We start from the raw sequence: 22,506 nt of genomic DNA on the forward strand, positions 1-22,506 counted from the left end.
CCTGAAGGCTGCTTGAAGAGGTTGCACATGACATGGTTTTAAAGCCAGCTGAAATAGAACTGCATGTGATATATTCTTTCTTTCTGTTACTAATGATGTGTTTGGATTTTGACTAGAATGATCTGGCATTTTAAACAAATGCTTCTGCTGGAAAATGAAACTTATGCACCAGTTGTTCTTTTAGCACTTAGACCCTTCATCAAATCTGGAGTCTGTCACTTCTCAAGCAAGCATTAATAGCAGCCCTTACATCTGAAACTAAGGTCATTTGTATTCCCAGTAGGATGTGGACCTGAAAATAAGCAGTATTTATCCTAAATATCCCAGTTCTGGCCAGGATGGATGCAATTCAATGAGCCTTTGCTAATGCAAACCAGACTTCTGCATGCTCATGGGATGCTGTCATTAATCTGTCGAGGATATAGATGTACAGCTGTCTTAGTTTACTGCCAGCATCTTTTTTTTTAATGACCCTCCAGATATATGATGTTTAATGTACTCATGCCCTGTTTCAAGGAATTTACAATCAAAAATGCAGGCAGAGCATGTTAAACTCTACCTTAGCTCTTGTTACCAGCCTAAACACTGCAGCATATAAAAATTTTCTCAGAGGATTATTAGTCTCTCTCAGTTACCAAACACACACTGCAGAGAGCAAATAATCACGTAATGAAAGATTGTGGCGAGTGGTAAGCACAATCCAGATCATTTAAGAACCGTAACTGGTGGTTTGGATGAAGAAGGGGTCTTTACTCATAAATTTCAGGTTTAATGATTCAACAGTGTTGCAGTTTGCACAGATGATACCGATTTTTCTTCCACATTTAGTTGCTTAAAATATCTATAGAAAATATATTTTTTTTTTTTAAATCTATATTCAGTACAAAGACCTACAACTGGCTTGGTCAATAGTTTTGACTCAAGCAGCAAACATAACCCATCAGGCTTTATCATGGGAGTAAGCCAAAAGAAACTCTGAAACACTGTTTCTGTTCTGATTTCAATGGGACTATTTCAGACCTACAAAGCCTTCTGTGCTTGTTCTAATGGAAACTCTTAAGAAGCATTCTATGCCTTGCCTGAAACATTTCCATGAAATTCTGGTTTGTAGCTAGTATAGCTTTAAAATTAAAACAGCTGCATTGCCAGCCAAGTAGTATGGATAAAAGGGGGTTTGGTTTAGCTGCTTTGGGATTGTGAGGATTTTGCATTTTTCTTTCATATATGTCTTGAAACATAATGTTGCTAATTTCTCAAAACCTGGCAGTAAAACTCAAAAACATACTCTGCTTTCATTTTTTATCTATTTCTGAGTTAGAAATGAGCACAGAATGTATCATCCCTAATGTTCACAAATATGAACATACTGTGAAGGTCAAATCCATTTTCTTCCTGATGTTTGACTTCATTAAATATAGAAAGTGCCAGTAAAATTAGGCTCAATTTTTTTTCTTAAGGATTTACAAACTTAAGGGCCTCTTTCTCAGAAATTGTCATCCCACATGCTATAACCCTATTTTCTAATGGGCTGCCTCCACCTCCCCAAGCCTACATCAATTAATAAGCTTCCTTCTGCAGCCAGCAGTCAACTGGACATTCTCTTAGTGTGATTATACTTGCTTTGAAGGTGGAAAGTTACAGACTTACCATCCCTTTCCAGTGCTCACAGTAGAAATTAGAGCAGTTTCTCTGCAACAAGTAGAAATTTATGGGAGTTTGAAGATGGATCAGAAAGGAACTTCAATGTGAAATTTCTAGAATTTTTTCATTAACAAGTATTTCTGCATGCCAAATTTTACCCTAACCTGTCTTCCTTCTTCTAATACATAAATCTTGGGATTTGAAATGTCAGAAAGCCAAGGGAAGAGATTAAGTCTGATACTAGATGCAAGAATTAATAAATCAGCATTAGAAAGTCTGGGATCTCATCCAAGGCTGAAGCAGATGAGAAGTTTTCCAAAAGAGCTGCCCAGGGCAATAAAGTTGAAATAGAAAATATGGTACAAAAACCTGGTTCCAGAAGTTTAAATACTATTCACTTACTGTGACCTAAAATTAAAGGCTAAATACATTTTTATAAATACCCGAGGTTTTGAGTCCTACTATAGCCCTATGATGTTAAATTTAATCATTGTTTTTACAGTAAGATAATACAACTGGTATCATCTACTGCTTCAAACAACTGGATTTATTTTAAGACTTCCTCCTAGTGCTATGTTACAGAGAACTTATGAGAACTGCTTCCTGTTTTTCATACAGATTTCCCTCTCTTCCTGTGGAAATCTATTGAGGAAACTCTATGAAAACAAAAGGAAGTATCTGTTCCTAAATACCTGTAAGACTGTCCAAAAGAATCGTCTTTACACTGTGGGGCTTCTGCATGTGATGTAAATAGCACAATTAAAGATCTTACCTACATAACGTAACTTACACTAGTAAGTTCTACCTTAAATATACAGCAGCTGAAACAATCACTCTCAGAAGTGATGGGTTGATATTTTTTACATCACTTAAGTTACCTTTAATGTAGCTTTGGTTTGGTTTAGACATCCCAGTTTCTAGACTGTGAGCTGGAAAATCCAAAACAAAAGTAGAAAGGGTACTTCATGTATTTCAGTATAATTTAGCGCCTGTTTCTGGTTTCTGACAGCATGCTAGGCTCCACAGAATCTGCATTGAATTTAGTCCCCAAGTACTGCAGTTCTGCTTGATGGCTCACAGCATTTCAAAGAGGAACTGAGACGCTGGCATTGTTGAAGGACGGAAGGTGGTTTTGTTTCAATTTTTCATACCCTTGTTAAATAATCTATTTGCAATTTCCAGGGCAGTAACTACTTGCTCAGTCAAGTTTTCTGCTTGTTCTTAACTGAACTACATTTTTAACTAACATACTTGAAAAAAATACAGGGTAGAGAGGGTCAGGGATGGAATGAGAGACATTGTGTTACTAATAAAATCTTCCTGCTCCTTTGCCCTGCAAAAAAGAAGTCCTAATATCTCTTAAATTACAGTCCTTCCCAAGGACTCCTGTCAGGATTTTGTTGTACCGTTGTCCTGATCAACAGGGAATCTCACCCCCCCCGGGCAGCTCTGAATGGTCTATGTCCATGCAAATTTAGAACATGATTCCAGCTGTACTTTATCAGTACAGGATAAATGACAACCCTACATTTTACTCTTCCTAATAAAAACCATTATCTCAGTATACCTACAGTTTTCAAACAGGTTAGGTCATGATGCTCTTAACACTGACACAACATACGCTTATGGAAGTTACATCACTTACATCCTATATCAACAGTCCTGTAGTCTAAAAACAGCCACAAACTGGCCTTAATAGTGCAATAACATCTCAAGAAATAATAAAACATCAAGATCTGGCCAATAACCCATTAGTAACAAGCAGCACTACCCACTGCCAGGGATTCAGCTACTACTATGACCATAATTACATTTTTAGTCTCTTTGCTGGCTTGCTGTGTGCTTAAGCCATGCTTAAATGTCTTTTAATATATGCTTATTCCCATAGTTCCCAGTCATTCCATAGTCTGGTTACTTGACTGTTTTAGCTTATAGAACCCTGAAATACCATATTTTGTTTTCTGAAGTCAGCTGTAACATCTGGAGTTTTTATATATGCTCATAAATTATAAAAGTCCTACATCTATGGCACTTAGTTCTTTTCAGAAAGTGAAACAACAGATTAGTCACACCTTTTTTCCTCCAGGAAATATTTGTTAATTTCTATTGACTTTCTACAAACCTTCAGTGTTCAGTGATGCTGTATATGACCACCCTTCAAACTCCAGGTGATTCTACTGGATAGAAGAAGGTGCTTTTCCCAGGAAAGTACTAAAAATTGCCTAAGCCCTTTACGAGTCTCAATTTTATGTTATTGAACATCCTGGAAATGAATACAGTATAATCCTATTACAGGAACTGAAAAATGGCTTATAAAGCAACAGCTTATAAAGCAACGGATTCAGGGAAGCTGTTAAATGAAAACATAACCTGAACTTGGATCAAGGCAATTATTTGAAAATGGTAATGCTGAAAGCTTTCCTTACTAAAAAGTTTTTGGAGTTGTGTAACTTCATTTATGTAAGAATTGCAATTGAAACTAAAACTTAATTAAACTGGTTTTATGTCAATGAGACGATATATTTCATTAAAATTATGCACCTGCTTAAGTATTCTGCTGTAATAGGAAATATACTATTAAAGTTTAAACTTAGATGAAGTTTAAGCCAATTTGGTGATAGTACAATGCAAACCAACTTGGACTGAGGTTCATCAGATAAAGGTGTCAGGGGTACTGTTGAGAGAAGCAAAGGTCCACCCGTGGACAAAGATGAGACAGAGCAATAAACACACAGCTCCAGAAATTGATTCTGACATGTAGGGAGCAGCTACAGCAGATTATGGTACAGTTCTGTCCTTGGCTTTTCTATCCCCAAAGAATGTTTTTATTCACCTACATAACCACGAAAAGACTCAATAAAAGCCGCTGTATTTGCTGTCAAAATATGCCTAGGAGCCTAATGAATATGCAGGAACCCTAGGCAATCTTGTCTCATCTCTATGAACTAGCAAATAAGGTATGAACGTTTGGGAAGGAAAGTAATTGGATTACTGTAAAGGCAGTATTATTTTTTGCAAGTCACCTGCCAGAACAATAAAGGCTTTGAGAAAGCTATTTTCAGGGAACTTGAAACTATTTCAAAAAAACATCAGAATAGCAGGCACAGAGCTTAAATATGAGGGAGCCTGCAAAATTATACAGTATCTCCTAGAGAAGTAGCTCTCTTCAAAGAGCTAAGGATGTTTTTACAAACATTGGTGAAACCGAAAACACAAGGTATGAGGTAATTGTTGTTCTTGTTTCCTGATACAGGATCTGAGGAAGGTGGAAGTTGTGACTTCGCACGTTCACAGCAGACGGTTGCTGGCACTGACACTTAGTCTCAGGTCCCAGAGCAGCGCCCGCAGGACAGCTCTCCTGTGTAGAGCACTTGGGGACTTGCAGGGACTGAACGACTAAGCAGGCCTTCAAGCAGTTACCTTGTAAGAGTTTAAGAAATATCTGATCTGACTTGCAAACAGATGGTCACAGCCCCTCTTGTAACTTACATTAATGTAGCATTTCCCCCAGTTCTTAGTACGTGCTGGTCAGAAAGAACTTGCAGTCAGCTTAAGGCCCAATGCTGCTAAATGAGCCATCTTCCTTTCCTGTCACTGCAAATCCATGACCCTACATCTATAGTTAAGTCCTGAAGGACTTTATGTGCCAATAAATAGGTACTTTCAGAGTTTACACCATGTTTGATGATATCTGCAGTTTTGCTTACAAGCAGGCAACTGAAAAACAGGGTTTTGTCCAATGTTCTAAGCTCCAAGAGTTAAATTCAGTCAGATCTCCTGACACGGTTTAGGAAGAATACTTTATCTAGAAGACATTAAAAGAATCACTGGGTATTTGATCTTTACTGACACACACTAGCATGCAGGAGATAACAGAAGGATTCCTTGGGATTAAACAGCACACGTCTACATAAAGGAACACATGAGGGGGGTTGTTTGTTATACAAGCAATGGCAGAAGGAAATTATCTATAGAACCACAGCTCTGCTATTCTTCTTTATCTGACATATGCCCTATATCAAGTGTCTTGGCTGTAGCTATCAGTATTTTAGAATTTCATGGAATTTTAATTATTAGAATTTTGTTGCAGGCTTTCAAACATCTTTCTGTAAAAGACAAGTCAGGATACCAGGAGAGACAGAAGTCTAAACATCAAAGTTTGGAGATCAGGAAGGACAAACAGACTTATGAAAACACATACACACAAGGCACGCATATGTAGCTGGGGAAGGGGGTGTTTTCACATGCCTCTGTTGCTATTCCTTATGGGCTGGGCTAAAAGGACATTGCAAAAAATTACCTAGAGAGAGGTTTTGCCAATGGGATTGCCTGCCTGACTAGAAGCAAAGAGGGCTGGAAATCCTGAGCAAGAACTTGTTTGCATGTGAGCTTCAGCTTCATTGAGTTTAACACAAGCTTCAGTTATACTAAAATAATTGCTCCAGTAAGGAAGAAAGGGAAGCTCAGGAGCAGAGCTCTGTAAGAGATAGGAGTAATGGATCTACAACTTCCATTTCCATGACTAGGAGGAAAGTTGAATCCAGATTTTTAACTCAGACTTCCAAGTAATTTTGTGCAAGCTTCAGCAAATAGCTTTTGTGCTAATAGTTCAATCAAGTTCAAGGAAGAAATACATACATTTTTCTAGCTGTATGTAGGTCTGCAGTGTGTCAATCCAAACTCTAGACTTTCAGTGCAAATATCAGAATTTCTAGCTAGCAGGGTGTGGTAATAGAGTTTTTTATTCCAGTGAAACATCTGGAAATAATTTCCCTTATTTTGTCACAAAACAATTCATTAAGGGGCAGGGATATCTGAATGACATAATTCCAAAGTGATGTATGTTTCTTCTGGACAGTGCAATGATTATTAACCATGAAATACCCCACACAGAGCAAAAAGCAGTCTGATTCATCAAGGATATACTCAAGAATTACTCCCATGTAATATAGTCCCTTGCTAGGTACAGGATTTGTGAAAACACTATTAATATCTCATCTGTTTAGCTTAATTAACAAATGTTATCTTCCATGAAGCAGCCCAAAGGACTAATAGTTTATTACTGACGGTAAACTAATGTTTCAAGGCCAGAAAAGGTTAAGGGAAACACCAAACTGTGAGACTCTGAGATCTTTAGCTGGACTTCAGAGCTGAAAGGAATGCATTCTTCAAGTCACAGAATGAAACGTGCCCATGCAGTTTTAATCCAGCTCCTTTATTGATTTATTTGTAATAAACTTATGCACGTATGAGTGCGTGTGTCCCTGTGTAAGAGCAACTACTCGTACTTAGGTAGGTCACAATGCACTGGTATTTATCTTAACCGTACCGGTGGCCTTACCTGTTACACTGAAAATGAATGACTAGGTTTTACTATGCTCTTCATCGCAGTGTAACATACCAGACTAGAAAGATTATTATCAAAATGTTCTGCTAATGTTAAGTGCCTACTCTGACTTGCTCAAGTGTGCACAGTACCTGGCATTTGAGAGCAAACCACAGAAATCCTAAATTCTGTCATCCCATGCTTCAGTCATGCCCCACCATCTCCTACTCCATGCAGAAACATGAATCACGACCCAATTATTATCTGTACACATGTAACACAGTAACTATGTGTAGAAAGCCTAAAGTAAGCAGCCTAAAAATTATGCAGGGTCTCTGGCAGAGGGAAGTAGAATCTACTTCCTACAAGAACATTATCCATTCTGTCTTAGCTGACTTGATACTTGTAATTCTACAGTAGGTGAGAAAGGCACCTCCTGGCAGAAGTTTCCTTCTCTCTGAAGTTGTTTATCCACAGAAGTCGTTCATCCCCTGCCTTGAATGAGCCAAAGGTCACACAGAAAAAGTAGACCGAGATTTTACAAATAAAACCTGTATTGTAGTGTCTGTGCTTCAGGGGTTAAGGCAACCTCCTGACATCTGTAAGTTGAGAACCTTAAAAAAACTAAATACACTCAAACCCCAAGAACCTGTATCAGGTAGCATCATGACATCTGTGTTTTCCACCAGTGGGGTCAGATTCTCTACATTCTCCACATAGATTTCTGCTATGAGTTAACTGAGCAACTGACAGCACAGTAAATTATCCTCCATGTGGAGCTGCAGTGGGACCAGGAGGAGAAACTACTTTGTGTATGGTTTTCCCAAACAAGTACTGATAGGAGAGCAACAGCAAGACTTGAAGAATTTGGATTTCATCAGGGAGCGTGTTTGGCCTTTAAGCACTTTTTTCTCCGTATTTCATCTTCTGTCACTTTATCTCTACCCCAGTCCCATCCCCAAGTTCAAGTCTGCAGTTGCTGTAATTCTCATTCCCACTTTAACTGTTGTACTTATTTGGGGTGTAATTCAATTGCATGCTTCCATCAGCAGTAAAGCCTTATCAAAAGGTCCCTCCACCCACTCACTCCCATCTCAGCCCTGCATTTTGCCATCCTCTGAATGACACAACTTAGAGCTATGCACAGATGCAAGCTTCTCTCCAGAAATCAGAGGGGGATGATATAATTCTAAACACACTTCATTTCCTAAATGCAGTTCATAGCTGTGTAAGCATTTCCACAACTCAGACCATACAGGTTCTGAGGATCAGGTATAAGAAGATGCAGAATGTGAGCAAGGTGTTAAAGGACAGAGGTGATGAGGAAGAGTGAGGTTTTCTTCCCAACTCATTGGAGACACTCTACCAGCTACCACCCCCTGTGCTAGTGTCCTTGACAGGAAAAGCACCAGCAGTGCAAAAGGGAAAATTTCTGTCCTGCACCAAGGTTTGCGTTGCCTGAAAAATGCTTGAAACCATCATAGGAAGAGTGCTGCATGACAGCAAGGTGTAACAGCTGCTCTTTGCTCCATGTGACAGTACTGTTGCAAGATTTGCCTGTTTATATACCATGGGAAGATTCTGCAAGAAAGTAAATTGCCATCAGCAACATTATTTTCTTCTAGAGGATGGTGATTTTGGCAAGGAACTTTAAAACATCAGCCAATAACAGGAAACCTAGAACCCTAAGCAGCATTATAGAAGCTCTTTAGCTATAAACATCTCCTTATTTCAGTAGAAATCCAGGCTATTTAGTTATCTATATTATAGCTACTAAAAATTCATACTTTTAAAATTTTAAATTTAATACTTTACAGATCAAATAATTTTAAACTCAAGATTAAGGAATTTAAAATCAATTGATCATAGAAAGCCCATTCAGACAACTTCTGGTGGAAAGGGGTTCACAGCTTACAGCACCAGCCACAGCCAGATGTATTCAGAAAACCTACACAGACACTTCGCTCCAGTATGAAAATGTATTTGATCTGAATGTTAAATGAAAAGTCAGAATTAAAAAAAATAATATGCACAGCTCCTAAACTCTGTAATTCCCTGCAAGGAATAAGCCCAAACTGAAACTATTCCGAGTTCCCTGAACTCTGATATCCTTGCAAAACAGTACAAAAATCACACCTCGGTTTTGTTTAAAAACACAAGACGTGCACTTTAACTAAAGTATAGCTTAGCTTGTATACCTGTACTTAGAGCAACACACATATTCACACAGCTGTTTGATCTGCTCTGAATGTGTCTCTATAAAGGCAAAGCTAAATCGTTCCTCAGCGGTATTTTATGATTAGTCGGGAATTATTTAAGTTACTTGAGTGCCAGAAGCAGGTGGGTTCTGCTGCAGTTAGAAGTTTCCATAACAATAACAGGAGAGCCAATTAAAAGCCAATTAGTCATGGACATTACTTTGAGGTCCAGTACTTTGCAAACTCTCCCCTCTTCAATTTTCCTTCTCCCCAGCTGCCCATTATCCTCAGTACAAAGACTTTAAAATGAATGTGGACTGTTTGCCTGTCTCCATGGAAGCCTTGCCGCACCACATCATACACAAACACTTCCCAGGCATCTTCAGCACTACTTTCCCCTCTGATCTTTGCCCTAAACAAATGTGCTGTTTATTCACTCTTCTTCTCATTTATGAAGACCCATTAGATGCTGTATGCATACTAATGGGAAAAGAATTAAATCTGTGTTTAAGAATGAGCGAAGATTCCTCCTTTTAGCGTTTCCTGTGACAGTGAAAGCATGCTGGTTGGTCTCTTTCATTATGCTCTACTTTAAATCTTGAAACCTGTGCCACTTGCAAATTAAAAGTGCAGATTTTATATTAAAGAAAATAAAAATCTCCTAGATTAAAAAAATAATAATAAATGATCTCATGGTTAAATCACATGATAAGAAATCAGGAGATCATGGTGCTTCATTGTTCTCCTACCAAAGAGCAGCACCATGACTCCATTCATGCCTCTATCACCTCACTTGAGAAAGATGATGAAATGCTGCATAGTTTTCAACAGTGAACTAAGGAGCATGAAGCAGCCCTAAGAAATCAAACCTCCTGTACTGTTTGGTTACGTTTGTTTTGAAGTCTAAGAAACAAAGAAAGTCCAGTCAGAAATCTACAATACCCTTCAAAGTAAATATAGAATCCTATATCAATGTCAAAATTAAAAGGAGCCCTTTATTCCAATAGATAACAGAGATTTATTAGTATCCTTAGCGCTGTTTTGCTAGTGCTGTACGCCATGTCTGATAACAACCTTCTTCACTCCATCTCATGCTTAGTTTCTAGTTACCAGTTCAAGGAATGAGAAGTCTGCCCTTGTGGCTACCCAAGCAGTAGGAGCCCCCTGCCCCCTTCAATTTCTGTGTTGTACCCAGAGAGATCTCTAGCTCTGCCTCCTGATCTCTAGCACCAAACCTGGCAGATCATTGCCTTAAACTGTTCTTGGGGGACAAGAGCCTGTTGCATTTATACATCCCTCCTTTGGCAGGACAACCCCCTCCCTTTGCCTCTGACACTTGGCTGTTGGGCCTGTTCATTCTCATCGCCTTCCCTGGTCATTACTGGGGACAAACCGTTGGTCAGCATCTCATTATATTGGATTCCTGACAAGACATAGCAAAACAACCCATTTCCAGTTTTGTTATTTCCAATGGAACCTTGACATTATATATTAGCTGATCAAATATAAAATCTCTTGGATTTTTTTTCCTTTATCTCCCATTTTACTGATGCTGTTGCTTGCCCCACTCCCCAGCTGCCCCCCCTCCCCACCGCCCCAAGCTCTGAAATTCCAGCTTGTCTGGCCACATGTTCCTTCAGGCACATTTAAAATCTGCCTTATCCCTAAACACCTTGAAATAATTTCCATGCATGGCTCTAGAAAACAAGGCTGTACCCTAACCTGTGCTGCCTTTTTAGTTAGGTGTAAGGTACACTAGCTTTGCTATATTTCTTCTGCTGGAGAAATTAAGGCACAATGTGATTTGATGCAAATGGTAAAGCTTATGTCAGAACTAAGATTTAAATTCTGGAGCACCTGGGGCTGACAACCCTTGCTCAAAACTTCCATTTCTTTCTAGTTTCCAAGATGAACATCTCCAGAGAAGACAGACATGGCTGTCTTTAAGCAACATACTCAGCTGAAAGACCTAATAGGAATTGTCAAGACCTAACAACAGGTGCTGTCAGTATGACTCCACATATTTGTCTGCATTAAGAGAGAGATGATGAAGTTCTCAAGAAAATTACCGTAGAACAATGAGTTTGTATGTCATCAACAAATTATAGGTCCCCTTACAAGAGCTACAGAGCAGTGAAAGCTATTATTTAGGTCTGTATTGAATCTCATCTAAATGGACCGAGCCTGATACTTTAATTCCTGAATTTTATGGGAAGGATTGGGTTTTTTCCACGAAACTTCTTAATGTTCCTTGGTCTGCAAGTAAAGCAAAACTAGGCTGCCAGACATAGGAAGTTAATACCACCAGCAGGTCTCCCATTAACATCACAGCATTTATCCACATTCACTAGAAAAGACGTGCATGATCCTTGAATGTTCTCAATCTCTTATGGGTTAAAGTCTTAAGCAACTTTGACACAATGATGAATAGTCACTGAAATGTCAACATCTCTGCATTACATGATCTCTAGAAATCTCTGAAACAGATCAAAACTATACTGCAGCTCAAAACTACAAGAACAACCTAACCAATACCAGCTACAAGAGACTGTAAATGACTCTTACTAAGCGCTAGACCCAAAACTATTTGTGTCTTAAAATGAAGGAAATTAGCACATTTCAGAAAAAACAAATGTCACATTCTCGTGAAAGGAAGTACTACTGTACTGCACAGCAATTGTCTACAACACTGAGCCTCTGTGATGCTTCCAGAAGCTCCTGCTTTGAATGTCCAAGCTTAACTGTACTTCCTATTTGTGCACTACTTCATAATTATTTTTTCCAGAACTAATGAAGCTAAATGTCTAGCCAGGCTCCACTCTGGAGACTATTTCCCTTGACTTTACAGGAAATCTAATTGTTGCTAAGCTAAATAATATCATAAATTGTAAATGAAATATGCCCTTAGTTTTTGCCTAGTCAGCTCTACTCAAGGGGGTAAGAATGGTGCTGGCTCGTAAGCATAGGTTACTTCAGCTTCTGTCCCTACAGATATCTTGAAATACCGACATCTGCTGCTGCTGTTAAATGCACAAGCAAGAAGGGAACTAATATTGGTGGCATTCTTCAGGAACTGATAGCACCTGTCTTAGTTTAAACAAAAACTCTCTGCAATACTTATCTAACTTGGCATCAGCTTTTCTATTAGTACATCTCAAGTCCTGTTTCCAGTAGTAGTTGAATTTACAGGCAGGCAGTATTTAAGATTTGTACAAAAAGATCATGTTATACAGCTTGTTTCAGCAGGACCAATTTACTAAGAGTTTTAACTCTCTCTTTTTGTTGATGAATATTTAATGTGTTAAGTACAAGGAATATTCAGTACTCACCCAACCAAAACTAATCTTAGGAAGAATTTGGAGGGAACTTAATTTACTTTAATGCAACTCCTGAATTTGGTTTGGTTTCTTCTGCATAGAGATTCCCTGTGAACTACATGACAGCTTGTACTGGGAGAAGTGTAACTGTGTTCTTTTATGGCCTAAGTAGGAAAATATCCTGATGCAGCCACCGATAGTAAACTGTTTTCTAAACTGTAAAAAAAGGAAGCCATGCAATTGTACTCTGTAGGAAATGTATTACATTACACAGTGTACACAAGCTTGCAATGGACAGGTCTTGGTGTTCATTTAGCTCCACGCCCAAGAGCAAGCTTATTCCTACCTTGGAGAACATTTGATATAAACCTTACATGTGGGGACTGATATGCCGAATTTCCATTTACCCAATGTAACCATGAGGTTTTTATTACATTACAAGAGCCTAATTTCTGAAAATCTTCATCGCTCTGATTTCAGTAGCATTTTGTAGAATTGTTACTTAGTAAGTAGACAAAATTTCTAAAATAAATTCAGTCTTACGTGCTGCTTTTCAGTTTCACAGACTCTGTTCACTATTTTACATATAAATAGGAGTGTCTGAATTAATTTCCATTGTCAACTATCTATATTGCATATAGCCACTGTATCTCCTCTAAAATAGTGATACTTTCAGTACATCCCTATGAAACAGCAGGTAGGAAAACCAAACTGAACCAAACCAGATATACTCCAATAAAGAGAGCAGTAGTGTCATCATGACTAATTTTCACATTCCATTCCTATTCTTTCCAAAACATAATGCCTTGTTAGATTGTTAGAATAGAAGTCTGTGTTACTAGATTTGTTGTATTGTTTCATGTACAGTAAAAGTTCCCATTTTACTACAAAGATGACTTGTACCATCTTACATGCCTGGATAAAAACATTTTCAATTCAACTACATGTAAAAATATTCTGTATTTTTCTTCTGTCCTGTATTTTTCTTCTACCCTGAATGTCTTTGAAGGTATACCTCCAATGCTGTCCACTGAGGTAACTATAAGTTCCTCAGTCTGAGAAATCCTGTTATTCACTGAATTAACATTACTTTTATTCAAAATATAATTTGTTGGAAAGTTTAAGAACTCATATTTACCATGTACATTTATGACCTGTGTACCATCCCTTGAAAGTCACCTCCTTTACAACACATAGACGTGATACCCTCTACATTCTACTCAGAAAAGGACACTATTTCAAAACAGTCTAGGATTCAGAAGCCCATTGCAGATGCTGCTAAATCACTGGGTTTCAGATGTGTTGCTGTTTATGTATCATTCTTTTCTGACTTCTCATTCTCTGACACTGCTTCATCTCCAGTACTCAGAGGACTTAGACCAAAACTGCCTGACTTTTCTAAGCCAGAGTAGCAGTCCAAGTGCAAGGCTTGCTACCCTAGCTGTGGTGTTATGCTGCCCATAGTAGAAGTGAAGCATGCACTGTCGTATCACGGTCAGTGGAGAAGTGAGAATTTATGGCCAGAGTAGACTGTTTCTATATATAGTTTCTAGATATCTTTGACCTGAACTAAAAGGTATAAGTAATGTTTACTTCTTATTACCTAAGGGACAGCTGCAATCTGACTGCCTTTGATTCATAGTGAAGCAACTGAACAGAGCCCTCTGGGGTTCAATTTCACAGGCACTGCAGGTAGACACCCCTTTTCTACTACAGCAAGTCTGAACAATTTAGCTCAACCAAAGTCATTGTCCTATGCTGTGCACAGTCACCTAGCTTTTTCAGATTTCCTACATGCCCACTTTACTTTGCCCTTGTTTTCCAGGTCGGATATTGTGAGATTTCCAGTTCCCTCAAGTGGCAGCCCAGAGCAGAAAGAGGGAGCGGCGCTGCCAGATGGAAGATACTGCCTGTCCGTCGTGCAGCAAGACCGACGCTCTCCCACTGGCGGAGCTGGCATTTCCGAGAATGGTATCAAACCCAGTACCCAAATAATTTATTTCCTCACTGATTTTTAAGATCCTTAACAGAAAAACTAATGTAGATATTAAACCACCTAAGCCACAAACAAGTCCTAATGAACACTGAAATCTTAGACCTAAATAAGAGATAATATCTCTACTTTCCAATCCCCACATAATTTTATGCTTAATAAAAACCAAACAAGTCATTTAGAGCTATGATTTAAAACTGCTTTTTTCCATATGATTCATCTCACCAACCCCCTTTTTTCCTGGCTTAAAAAGTATGAAGTTTTCCTTTCTTTGTAATTAAAACTCAGAACTTCAGCTAAAATAATTTCCAAGGAAACCATCTGCAGTTAATATCCTGTACAGTCACACTCTCTAAAGATCCTGACTGCTTCAGTAACTCCAAAAAGGTCCAACCTGTTTAGCAGGCATAGTGCTAACTACCACCACAACACTGTACATTTGTGATTACTCATGGGAGGGCATGAAGCATTCTTTGAAAGTCTTTTACAATCACTGGGTTTGCCAAGACTGGCTTTCGTAGAGCAGACAGCTACAAGGAGATGGCAACTGGGGTGGATGTCACCAGTTAGCTGCTACAGTGATGAGACATAGTTATGACAGGTTTATATGCCAAGGAGACAGCAAATGCAAAGTTTGGTGAGTTGTTTGACTTACCTTCAGTGATTCATCTTAATACGTAATAGTTCAAAGGAGACAGAAACACTTATCTGAAATTAACAGCAGGTATTAAGGTATCTTTGCTGCAGACTGGGAATCTGCACATACTAACAGAAAAATGAGATTTTAGGTTCTATTACACAGACCTGGCAAGCAGCTGCTTGGGAATGCTAAAAATAATGAATGACACTGAAATACAATTAACACTGTAGCATGTACTGCACATGGTTAGACTTACAAAACAAGCCTGCTTTAACAAATATTAGTTATCAAATCAGACACTCAAAGATAGTTCCCATGTCTAACCTATACTATTCACATTTCAAGTACAAACAGCTTTTTAGCAAAAGCTTTTAATACAAGTAAATCATAGGTTTTTAGCCAAATCGTGGGTTTTCAGCCTTAAAAATGCTAAAAAGTGTTCCATCAAATAAAAACAGGCAGAAAAATAACTCATAAAGTTGAGCAAATAAAAAAATAGTGTGAACAGCCTAGGTGTACCAGATAGAAAAATCTAGATGCAGATTTATAATTTTTACATACCCTTTAATAAATATAAATATTAAGAGCACTTGCATCAATAGAAATTCAGTAAGCTATTCTATATAAGCTAGTTTACAAATTAACACCCAAAAATCACAGTAATAGTGTGATATGGCAGTAAAGTACTCTGTGATTCTGCTGACAGAATATAGAAGAACTGTAATAAAATACTGGCTTTCTATTAGAGAGATGCATAAGAAATTTTGCTTTTCCTCTCTGTTTTCCAGTCCTGCTAATCAGAGCCTACAAGGGGGATGTGAAAGATAGTCTTTTTTGCATACACATTCAATCAGAACAGAGGACATTCCCACAGGGGAGAGGAAGGCATTGTGTCTTGGATATCTTAGCATAATGACAGCTGGAGATGCACATGCTTTTTCCTCCATTTTTAAAAAACCTGATCTGAGTGTCTGCTCTGCCAGATGTGCAATTAATTTACAGGATTAAACATACCAGTTTGAAGCTCTTCGAGGAATCCATGTTGGGTGATTAGTTCTCATGGCTGCCACAAGAGTTGTAAACTCGGATCGTTCCCTCTGAGCTCCTATGGCAAGAAAATAAATTATGATAGGAATTGTTCACTACTAATGCATCACAGATTGAAAACAGTCTCTTTTTTTTCTTTTATTTTTATGGGGTTTTTTGTTGTTGTTCTGGCAGCACACAGCCTCACAGAAAGCAAGCACTGGTAATAAATTACTTTGTACAGTGTAAGGATTGCCATGAAGATGCAGACATTCATTCTCTAAATAAGGAGCAATATTGCTTGCAACTAAGCTTTGTTCCTGTTCAGGCAATAAATTATCAAACATGATAACCTATAATGAGGCACACTGAATGAGGCTACTGGAATGAAAACTGCATTAATAAACATATGCCAAGTGTGAACGAAAAGAAAAAAGAAACAAAACAAAACCCACACAGGGCATTTTTCCTTTGTTGCTGAAAATAGATCCGAGAGGGAATTAATCACACTGCAGGCTGGCAGCGAAGGGCTTCTGCAGAGGTGTAACACGACTGCCCTCTGAAGGGCTGGGGACTGCATACAAGTCCTTCTGGTGGGCACAACTGAAATGGTACCTTCACTCGAACAGCAGGTGCTTGTGTCCTTGGAACGAGACACATCACTTACCTGAGAGTCTCTGCGAGCCACTCACACACCCCACACCCCCCTTCAGCCCCCCTTTCCTGTGCTGAATGAGCTAAACATGCACAGCACTTGTGATGCTACCTGAGGTCAAATGTGGTTTGGTATCTGAAGAATTACACTGTTTGAATTGTTTGCTCTGTTCAAATTCATTAAACATGTTTAATTAACTGACAGCAATTAAGGTAAACGATTATAAAGTTTAAAGCCATTGGTTTAACCTGCTGACAACTCAAAATAAATGTTCCAGACAAAGATCTGAGCAGTACTTTGCATACTGTTTCAAAGGACTCCCTCTAAGTTGCAGGCAATCCTCTAAGTCACAGTAAATATCTTCTTGTGATAAAAAGGAGTTAAGTGCAATAGCTTTTATAAAATACAGCTTAAAAATATCAAAACATTACTGTAATATTACATGCACAGTTACATGCATTGTAGACAGTTAATTTATAATTTATTTGGCATGCAAGGAGGCATTAGACTGAGGTAAAAAAAGATTAGATTTAAACATTAGATAACTGTGGGTCTTAAATTACATTTATACATTAAAATCACTGTCCCTACAAAACACAGCAAGGGATGCATTAGAGAGCATCTGTATCCAACTCCTGCACTCTGAATATGCAGTCGGCTGGTACAATGACTGTGCAAAAAAGTCTTACACTATGAAATGGTTTCTCAATCCTTTTGAAAAGTATGTATGCAAGTGTATATGTGAACAATAGTTGCACCCCAACACCACTCTGGCCCTTCACACTTACCTTATCCTTACACTACAGCTACTGACAGGGAAGAAAAAAAATCAAGTGAAATAGTGACAAGTTACGTGCATGACAGCGCTGTCAAGGCTCCTAAGATAACAATCACTGCTCTGCACCCTCACCTTAAAGCCCCTTTCCACAAGCGCTGAAAAACCCCACATTGTGTTTCACTGGGTTTTTTTAAATCTCTTTCTTTCTCAGTCTTGGGAGTCTAAAGTGCCAGAGCTGCAGCACATTGGGCTTGGTGTTTAGTTGCTAAGTGCTTGTTGGTTTCTTGAGCAGAGGATCAGCTATTCCGCTCCGTGGAGGGCCAGGCTGCCTCTGATGAAGAGGAGGAGAAGTGGGCAGGAGACCAGCAATCCCAGGAGGACCAAGTGAAGAAAATACTGGCCAAGCTCCCTTGCTGTGGCAGTGGGTAGGTTGCTGAGATTAATGCTATTTGAGCCCTTTGCAAAGATTATTTCATGACCTAAAGGCACCATGGCTTCACTAAGAAGCAGTAACACTGTACAGCAAAATCTGTATGCCCTTTCTCCCAGCACATGGGAAACAGCGTGCTGTGTATTCCCACCTAGACCTAATCAGTGCCAGCTAGGATGGCGATTTGTGGTCTGTGCTGCTGAGAGTTTTGCAGAAAAACTGGCTGTCACAAACATCAACCTTCATTGTGAGGTTTCATTAATTTATTTTTTTTAATGCCTATACAGGTGTGATGAAAAAATGTGGAAAAAGCTAATGTCTTACTTGGAGACCAACAATACTGGTGGCTGTGAAACAGCCCCTGCAGAGCTCACAGAGAGAATCACACAGCTCACTGAACAGCTTGAGCTTAAAGGGCATGAAGTGAAAAAACTGGAAACAAATGTGGAAGAGGTAACAGGTGCCAAGCAGAGTGTGAACGAGTTATTTATGTATCTTTAAGTAACTGCCTTTTTAACCATATGCATTTATATTTTATTTTGGCCATTCTGCACTCTGTTGCTGACATTTCTCACTGTGTTGCTAGTCCACCATCTCAAACCTCTCGTGCTCTCCTGTAACACCTGCATTTCCAGGCTGGTTCCTACCTGACTTTCCAGATGTATGTCAGCCCCAGTCAGGCAGTAGTCCCTTGTGATGCAGACTTCAGCCATTGATGGGCATAGATTTAAATGCTAGCAATCTTTCTGTGACACAAAACCCAACATGCATTGCTCTGGTCTGCTTTGTCTTAAAGTTCAGCTACTGCTCGTTCAGTATTTTATATCCCTTCTATAAAAGGGGCATAAAGATTTTAGTAGTTCTGGAAGGACTGTATTAGCCAGTAAACCATATAAACTAAGAGTGAAATAGTGAACTCTTTTACATGCTGCCATCCTTTGATATTTTATTTCATATCATTTTCCCCCTTGACTAAATTACAGAGTTTACTTCTAAGGAAAAACATTTAAAAACAGAATAAAAAATTACTTGTGTCTTACACAGTTTGCAGTATTCAATGACAATTTTTTTCCTGTAATACTCTAAGCAACACGAAGCTTCCTTCTATACTGCTTAACATCAGCCTGCATAAAAAACCTCCACTACTCCTTTACCTATAGGAACTGCCCTCCTGTATGTAGTGCCAGTTTTCTTCTTTTTTTTTCCATGCAGAGGAACTCATCTTCTTCTCAGTATCATATTGCTTTCTTTTTAATCTCTGCTGATGGATGTTAGTTCTGTGCACCTTGTTCAGAACTGTGCCATTATCAATAGATTAATACAAAATTCCAGCACAAAAATGGAATCTGTTGCTCTTGATTTAAAGGCAAGCAGGGAGGTAAGACAGAGTGCCAACTCACTGGGACATGAATTTAAAATCAGTAGGATGAATCATTTTGAGCCTGATAGAAATTTATTCTCAAACCCTCTTACTTTTTATTTAGCTAGAATTTATATCTTGTGTGCATTTATAGGTTTGGGAGGGGTTTTGATGCTACAAAACAGACAAGTAATTGCTTTCAAAAAGGTGGCTGTTCTGTAATCAATGCAGAAATGCTCTCATCTAACTTGCAAATAAATATATTGGCTTAATGAATAAACCACCAAGAACACTCTCTAATGACCTGACAAAACTGCCTTATCCATCGGTGTATATACTCTGTTTGGACCTGCTCCATGCTGAAAATTAGACAAAACTAGCATGTAACAAACTCTGCAGGCAAGTGAAAAGCAACTCCCTCAAACAGCGATTAATAATTCCTTCAGCCTCAGACTGTAAAACCAGGGGATAAAAGAGTTCTGAAATTTGTCATGTCTAGAAAGTTCTGCTTTCCAACAACTGAACATTTAAAAATAGATTATACAGGAGTCAGGGTGGTGAAGGTGTCAGGACCTGGGAATAATAGGTGAAGTCTAAAAATAAAGTGACAGGCTGCGACGTGTAGTGTTGCAAAGAAATGCCAATGATTTTCTATAAAAGCTCACATACAAACTGTGAGCTTAATTAAAAAGACAATTAGTTTATGACCTGCCACAGAGGGTCAAATCCAAAGTTCATCCTAACATCCCATTCCTGATGGCAAGCAGCAGTCACTTAGGAAAAAGCAATGAGAAACAGTACAGAGGATTTTCTTCTTGGTGTTACTCGCCTGGCTCCCTGGGCGCCACATGGAGTATCGTGTTTAATGACCAGTTTGGAGCTATTTACCAAAAATTTACCTTCCTTTTCTTTAAAGTTAACAATGCTCTTGGTATCTCAGGGCAAGGACTCCCACATGCTTGCTGGAACAGAACAGGTCTTGAGGATTTGGTTTTGCTGGCTTTAAATCTGCGGCCTGATCATCCACTGTCACCTTGTTTCTGCGCTGGGAATCACCAAATGATCTTTTCCTGTAACTTTACAGACCTTCACCACTAGAAATACTGCCTCAGTTATCACCATTCCTAGTCTGCCTCAGCTCCCGTGGTATAGAAACCATTACTTACTTCTGTTTTTCTATTTTATTCTTCTGTGTACTTTTCAAGCTCTATTACCCTTTCTGAATTAGAAGAACTGAAGATGTGCTTAGTATTCAAATGCAAGCCCTTCATGCCTTAATCATAGTTTCTGGTTTGCCCCTAGTTCCTTTCCTAATGGCTCTTAGCATGTATCCTTTTGATCTCTGCTGGGGGCTGAGCTATGTTCAGGAGATTACAGCTCTTCTTGATGTCCCTCTTGAGTGGCTGTCATCATCACTCCATACTTAGGGCATTGTGTACCTCTCCTGCACGCCTTACCTTGCATTATTGACACTGAATTTCATCTGATCTTTTATTGCCCATACCTATTCAATATCATGAACTCTGGCTGTAATTCTTCACAGAGAGCTTTAGTTTTGATTGCACCCCTAAACCTGTACTGAGAGAAAACTCAGCTGCTTTGATATTGGCCTTTTTTTAAAATCACTTATGACTATGCCAAACAGGTCAGCTCAGCCCAGCTCCTTGTGAGACCCCAAGGATTACCAGTAGTCTTGAGGTGATTTGCTTCTCACATAATCTCTGCAGCTTCTCTTAAAAACTGGTGCTACATTTGCCATCCTCCAGTCCTTTGAGGATGCAATGATTTAAAAGACAGTGCAGCACAGTTCTGGACTTCATTCTGCTGTTCTGTGACTGTTTTCTCCCCGTTTTGAAAATTATTTCTCGGGTTTACTGAGTGTAAAACTGGTTCTAATATGAGAGCTTCCTTAACTTCTGTAGAAAATAGAATTATTTTCTTTCACATTCCTTAAGGGATTTTTGCATATTATTTATTCATTGTCTTAGATGCGTGCACACTCCCCCAGAGTTCAGTTTTTCCCCATGGCATTAACCCCTTTTAAAGGAAGGTTGGATAGCAGCAGCTGACTGGTTCTCAAAGCTGGTATTTTGTCAAGGTAGTATTTCCATTTCAGAAGCAAGGCACAGATACAAAATCAGGCTCTGCTGATGGACTTTAACAGAGTTAAAAACAAAGCCCACTCCTCTGAGCCCTGTGACTTAATTACTGACCCTCCCTCCTCAGTACCTAAGTTTTAGAAATAGGTTATGTTTAACTATTGTCATTACCTTACTGCAAATGTGAAGGTAAGAACGGGTGCCAGATGTCACCACGCTAGGGGTAACAATTTGGGAGAATGTTTCAGTACACTGACCCCACTGTCTTCAAGCACAAGATGCATAAAACCTGCATGCCATACATATAAATGAAACAAAGGTGTCAGGAAACTAGCAGCCTGATACATGCTGAGGTGCTTGTTAAGGTACAGCTGCGGTGGAAAGCGGTTTACTGCATATAGCGTAGGAAATACAAACAAAAAGGGCTTTGTAGGAGCAGTCAAAATGAAGAGGAGAAAGAGGCAGCAGCAGCACCAAGCACTGTGCCCGAGTATCACTAGTGGCACTCAGCTAAGCATATTGCCTCTCCTGTCTGTACAGACCAAGCAGCTGGCCATGGCACCAGCCTACTATGGAGAACTCAAGTGGCAGGCATACTAAAGAGGGAAGTTTGTACTTCTCCTCTTCCTGTCTGTGTGTGAGACCCACTGTGCAGCCTGCAGCCTTTCAGTAACACCCAGCAGAGGACAGAGCAGCCCCTGTGCAGCTTTCCAACTGCAGCAGCTCTGCCAGCACAAGTAAAGCAGCAGCTAAAGGCAGCAGATAAGTAATTTTAGGGGTGCAGGGGACTGACAGGGTGCAGGACGGGGATAGATGGGCAACCGTTGTGAATTTCCATGAGCATCTGTCTAATTGTATATTGGGAAGGTTTATTTTGCACTTAAAAATAACAACCTTTTTATCTCTTTGTTATTTGATATGAGACTGCTTCAGCTGTACAGGGGAACGTAACTACTTCATGTGTTCAGTACATATCTGTGCCAGATGGTATTTACAATGCAGAGGCAATCTGCAATATAATAAAGGAAACCGCATGTTTAATT

The 22,506-nt window shown here is 39.1% G+C and overlaps 1 protein-coding gene across 1 annotated transcript in view; it reads left to right on the forward strand.

Annotated features, from left to right (window-relative positions):
* Positions 1-22,506, forward strand: part of EFCC1 (EF-hand and coiled-coil domain containing 1) — a gene marked incomplete at both ends in the record, with an annotated part of 50,308 nt that overhangs the window by 22,015 nt on the left and 5,787 nt on the right. Inside the window, 3 exons of the mRNA XM_084269479.1 lie at positions 14,308-14,453; positions 17,867-17,999; positions 18,292-18,457. Of these exons, the coding sequence (XP_084125605.1) occupies positions 14,308-14,453; positions 17,867-17,999; positions 18,292-18,457 (445 nt within the window). The remainder of the gene's footprint in view (positions 1-14,307; positions 14,454-17,866; positions 18,000-18,291; positions 18,458-22,506) is intronic.

This window comes from Gallinula chloropus (genome assembly GCF_964237585.1).
Source record: "Gallinula chloropus genome assembly, chromosome: 12".
Taxonomy (NCBI): domain Eukaryota; kingdom Metazoa; phylum Chordata; class Aves; order Gruiformes; family Rallidae; genus Gallinula; species Gallinula chloropus.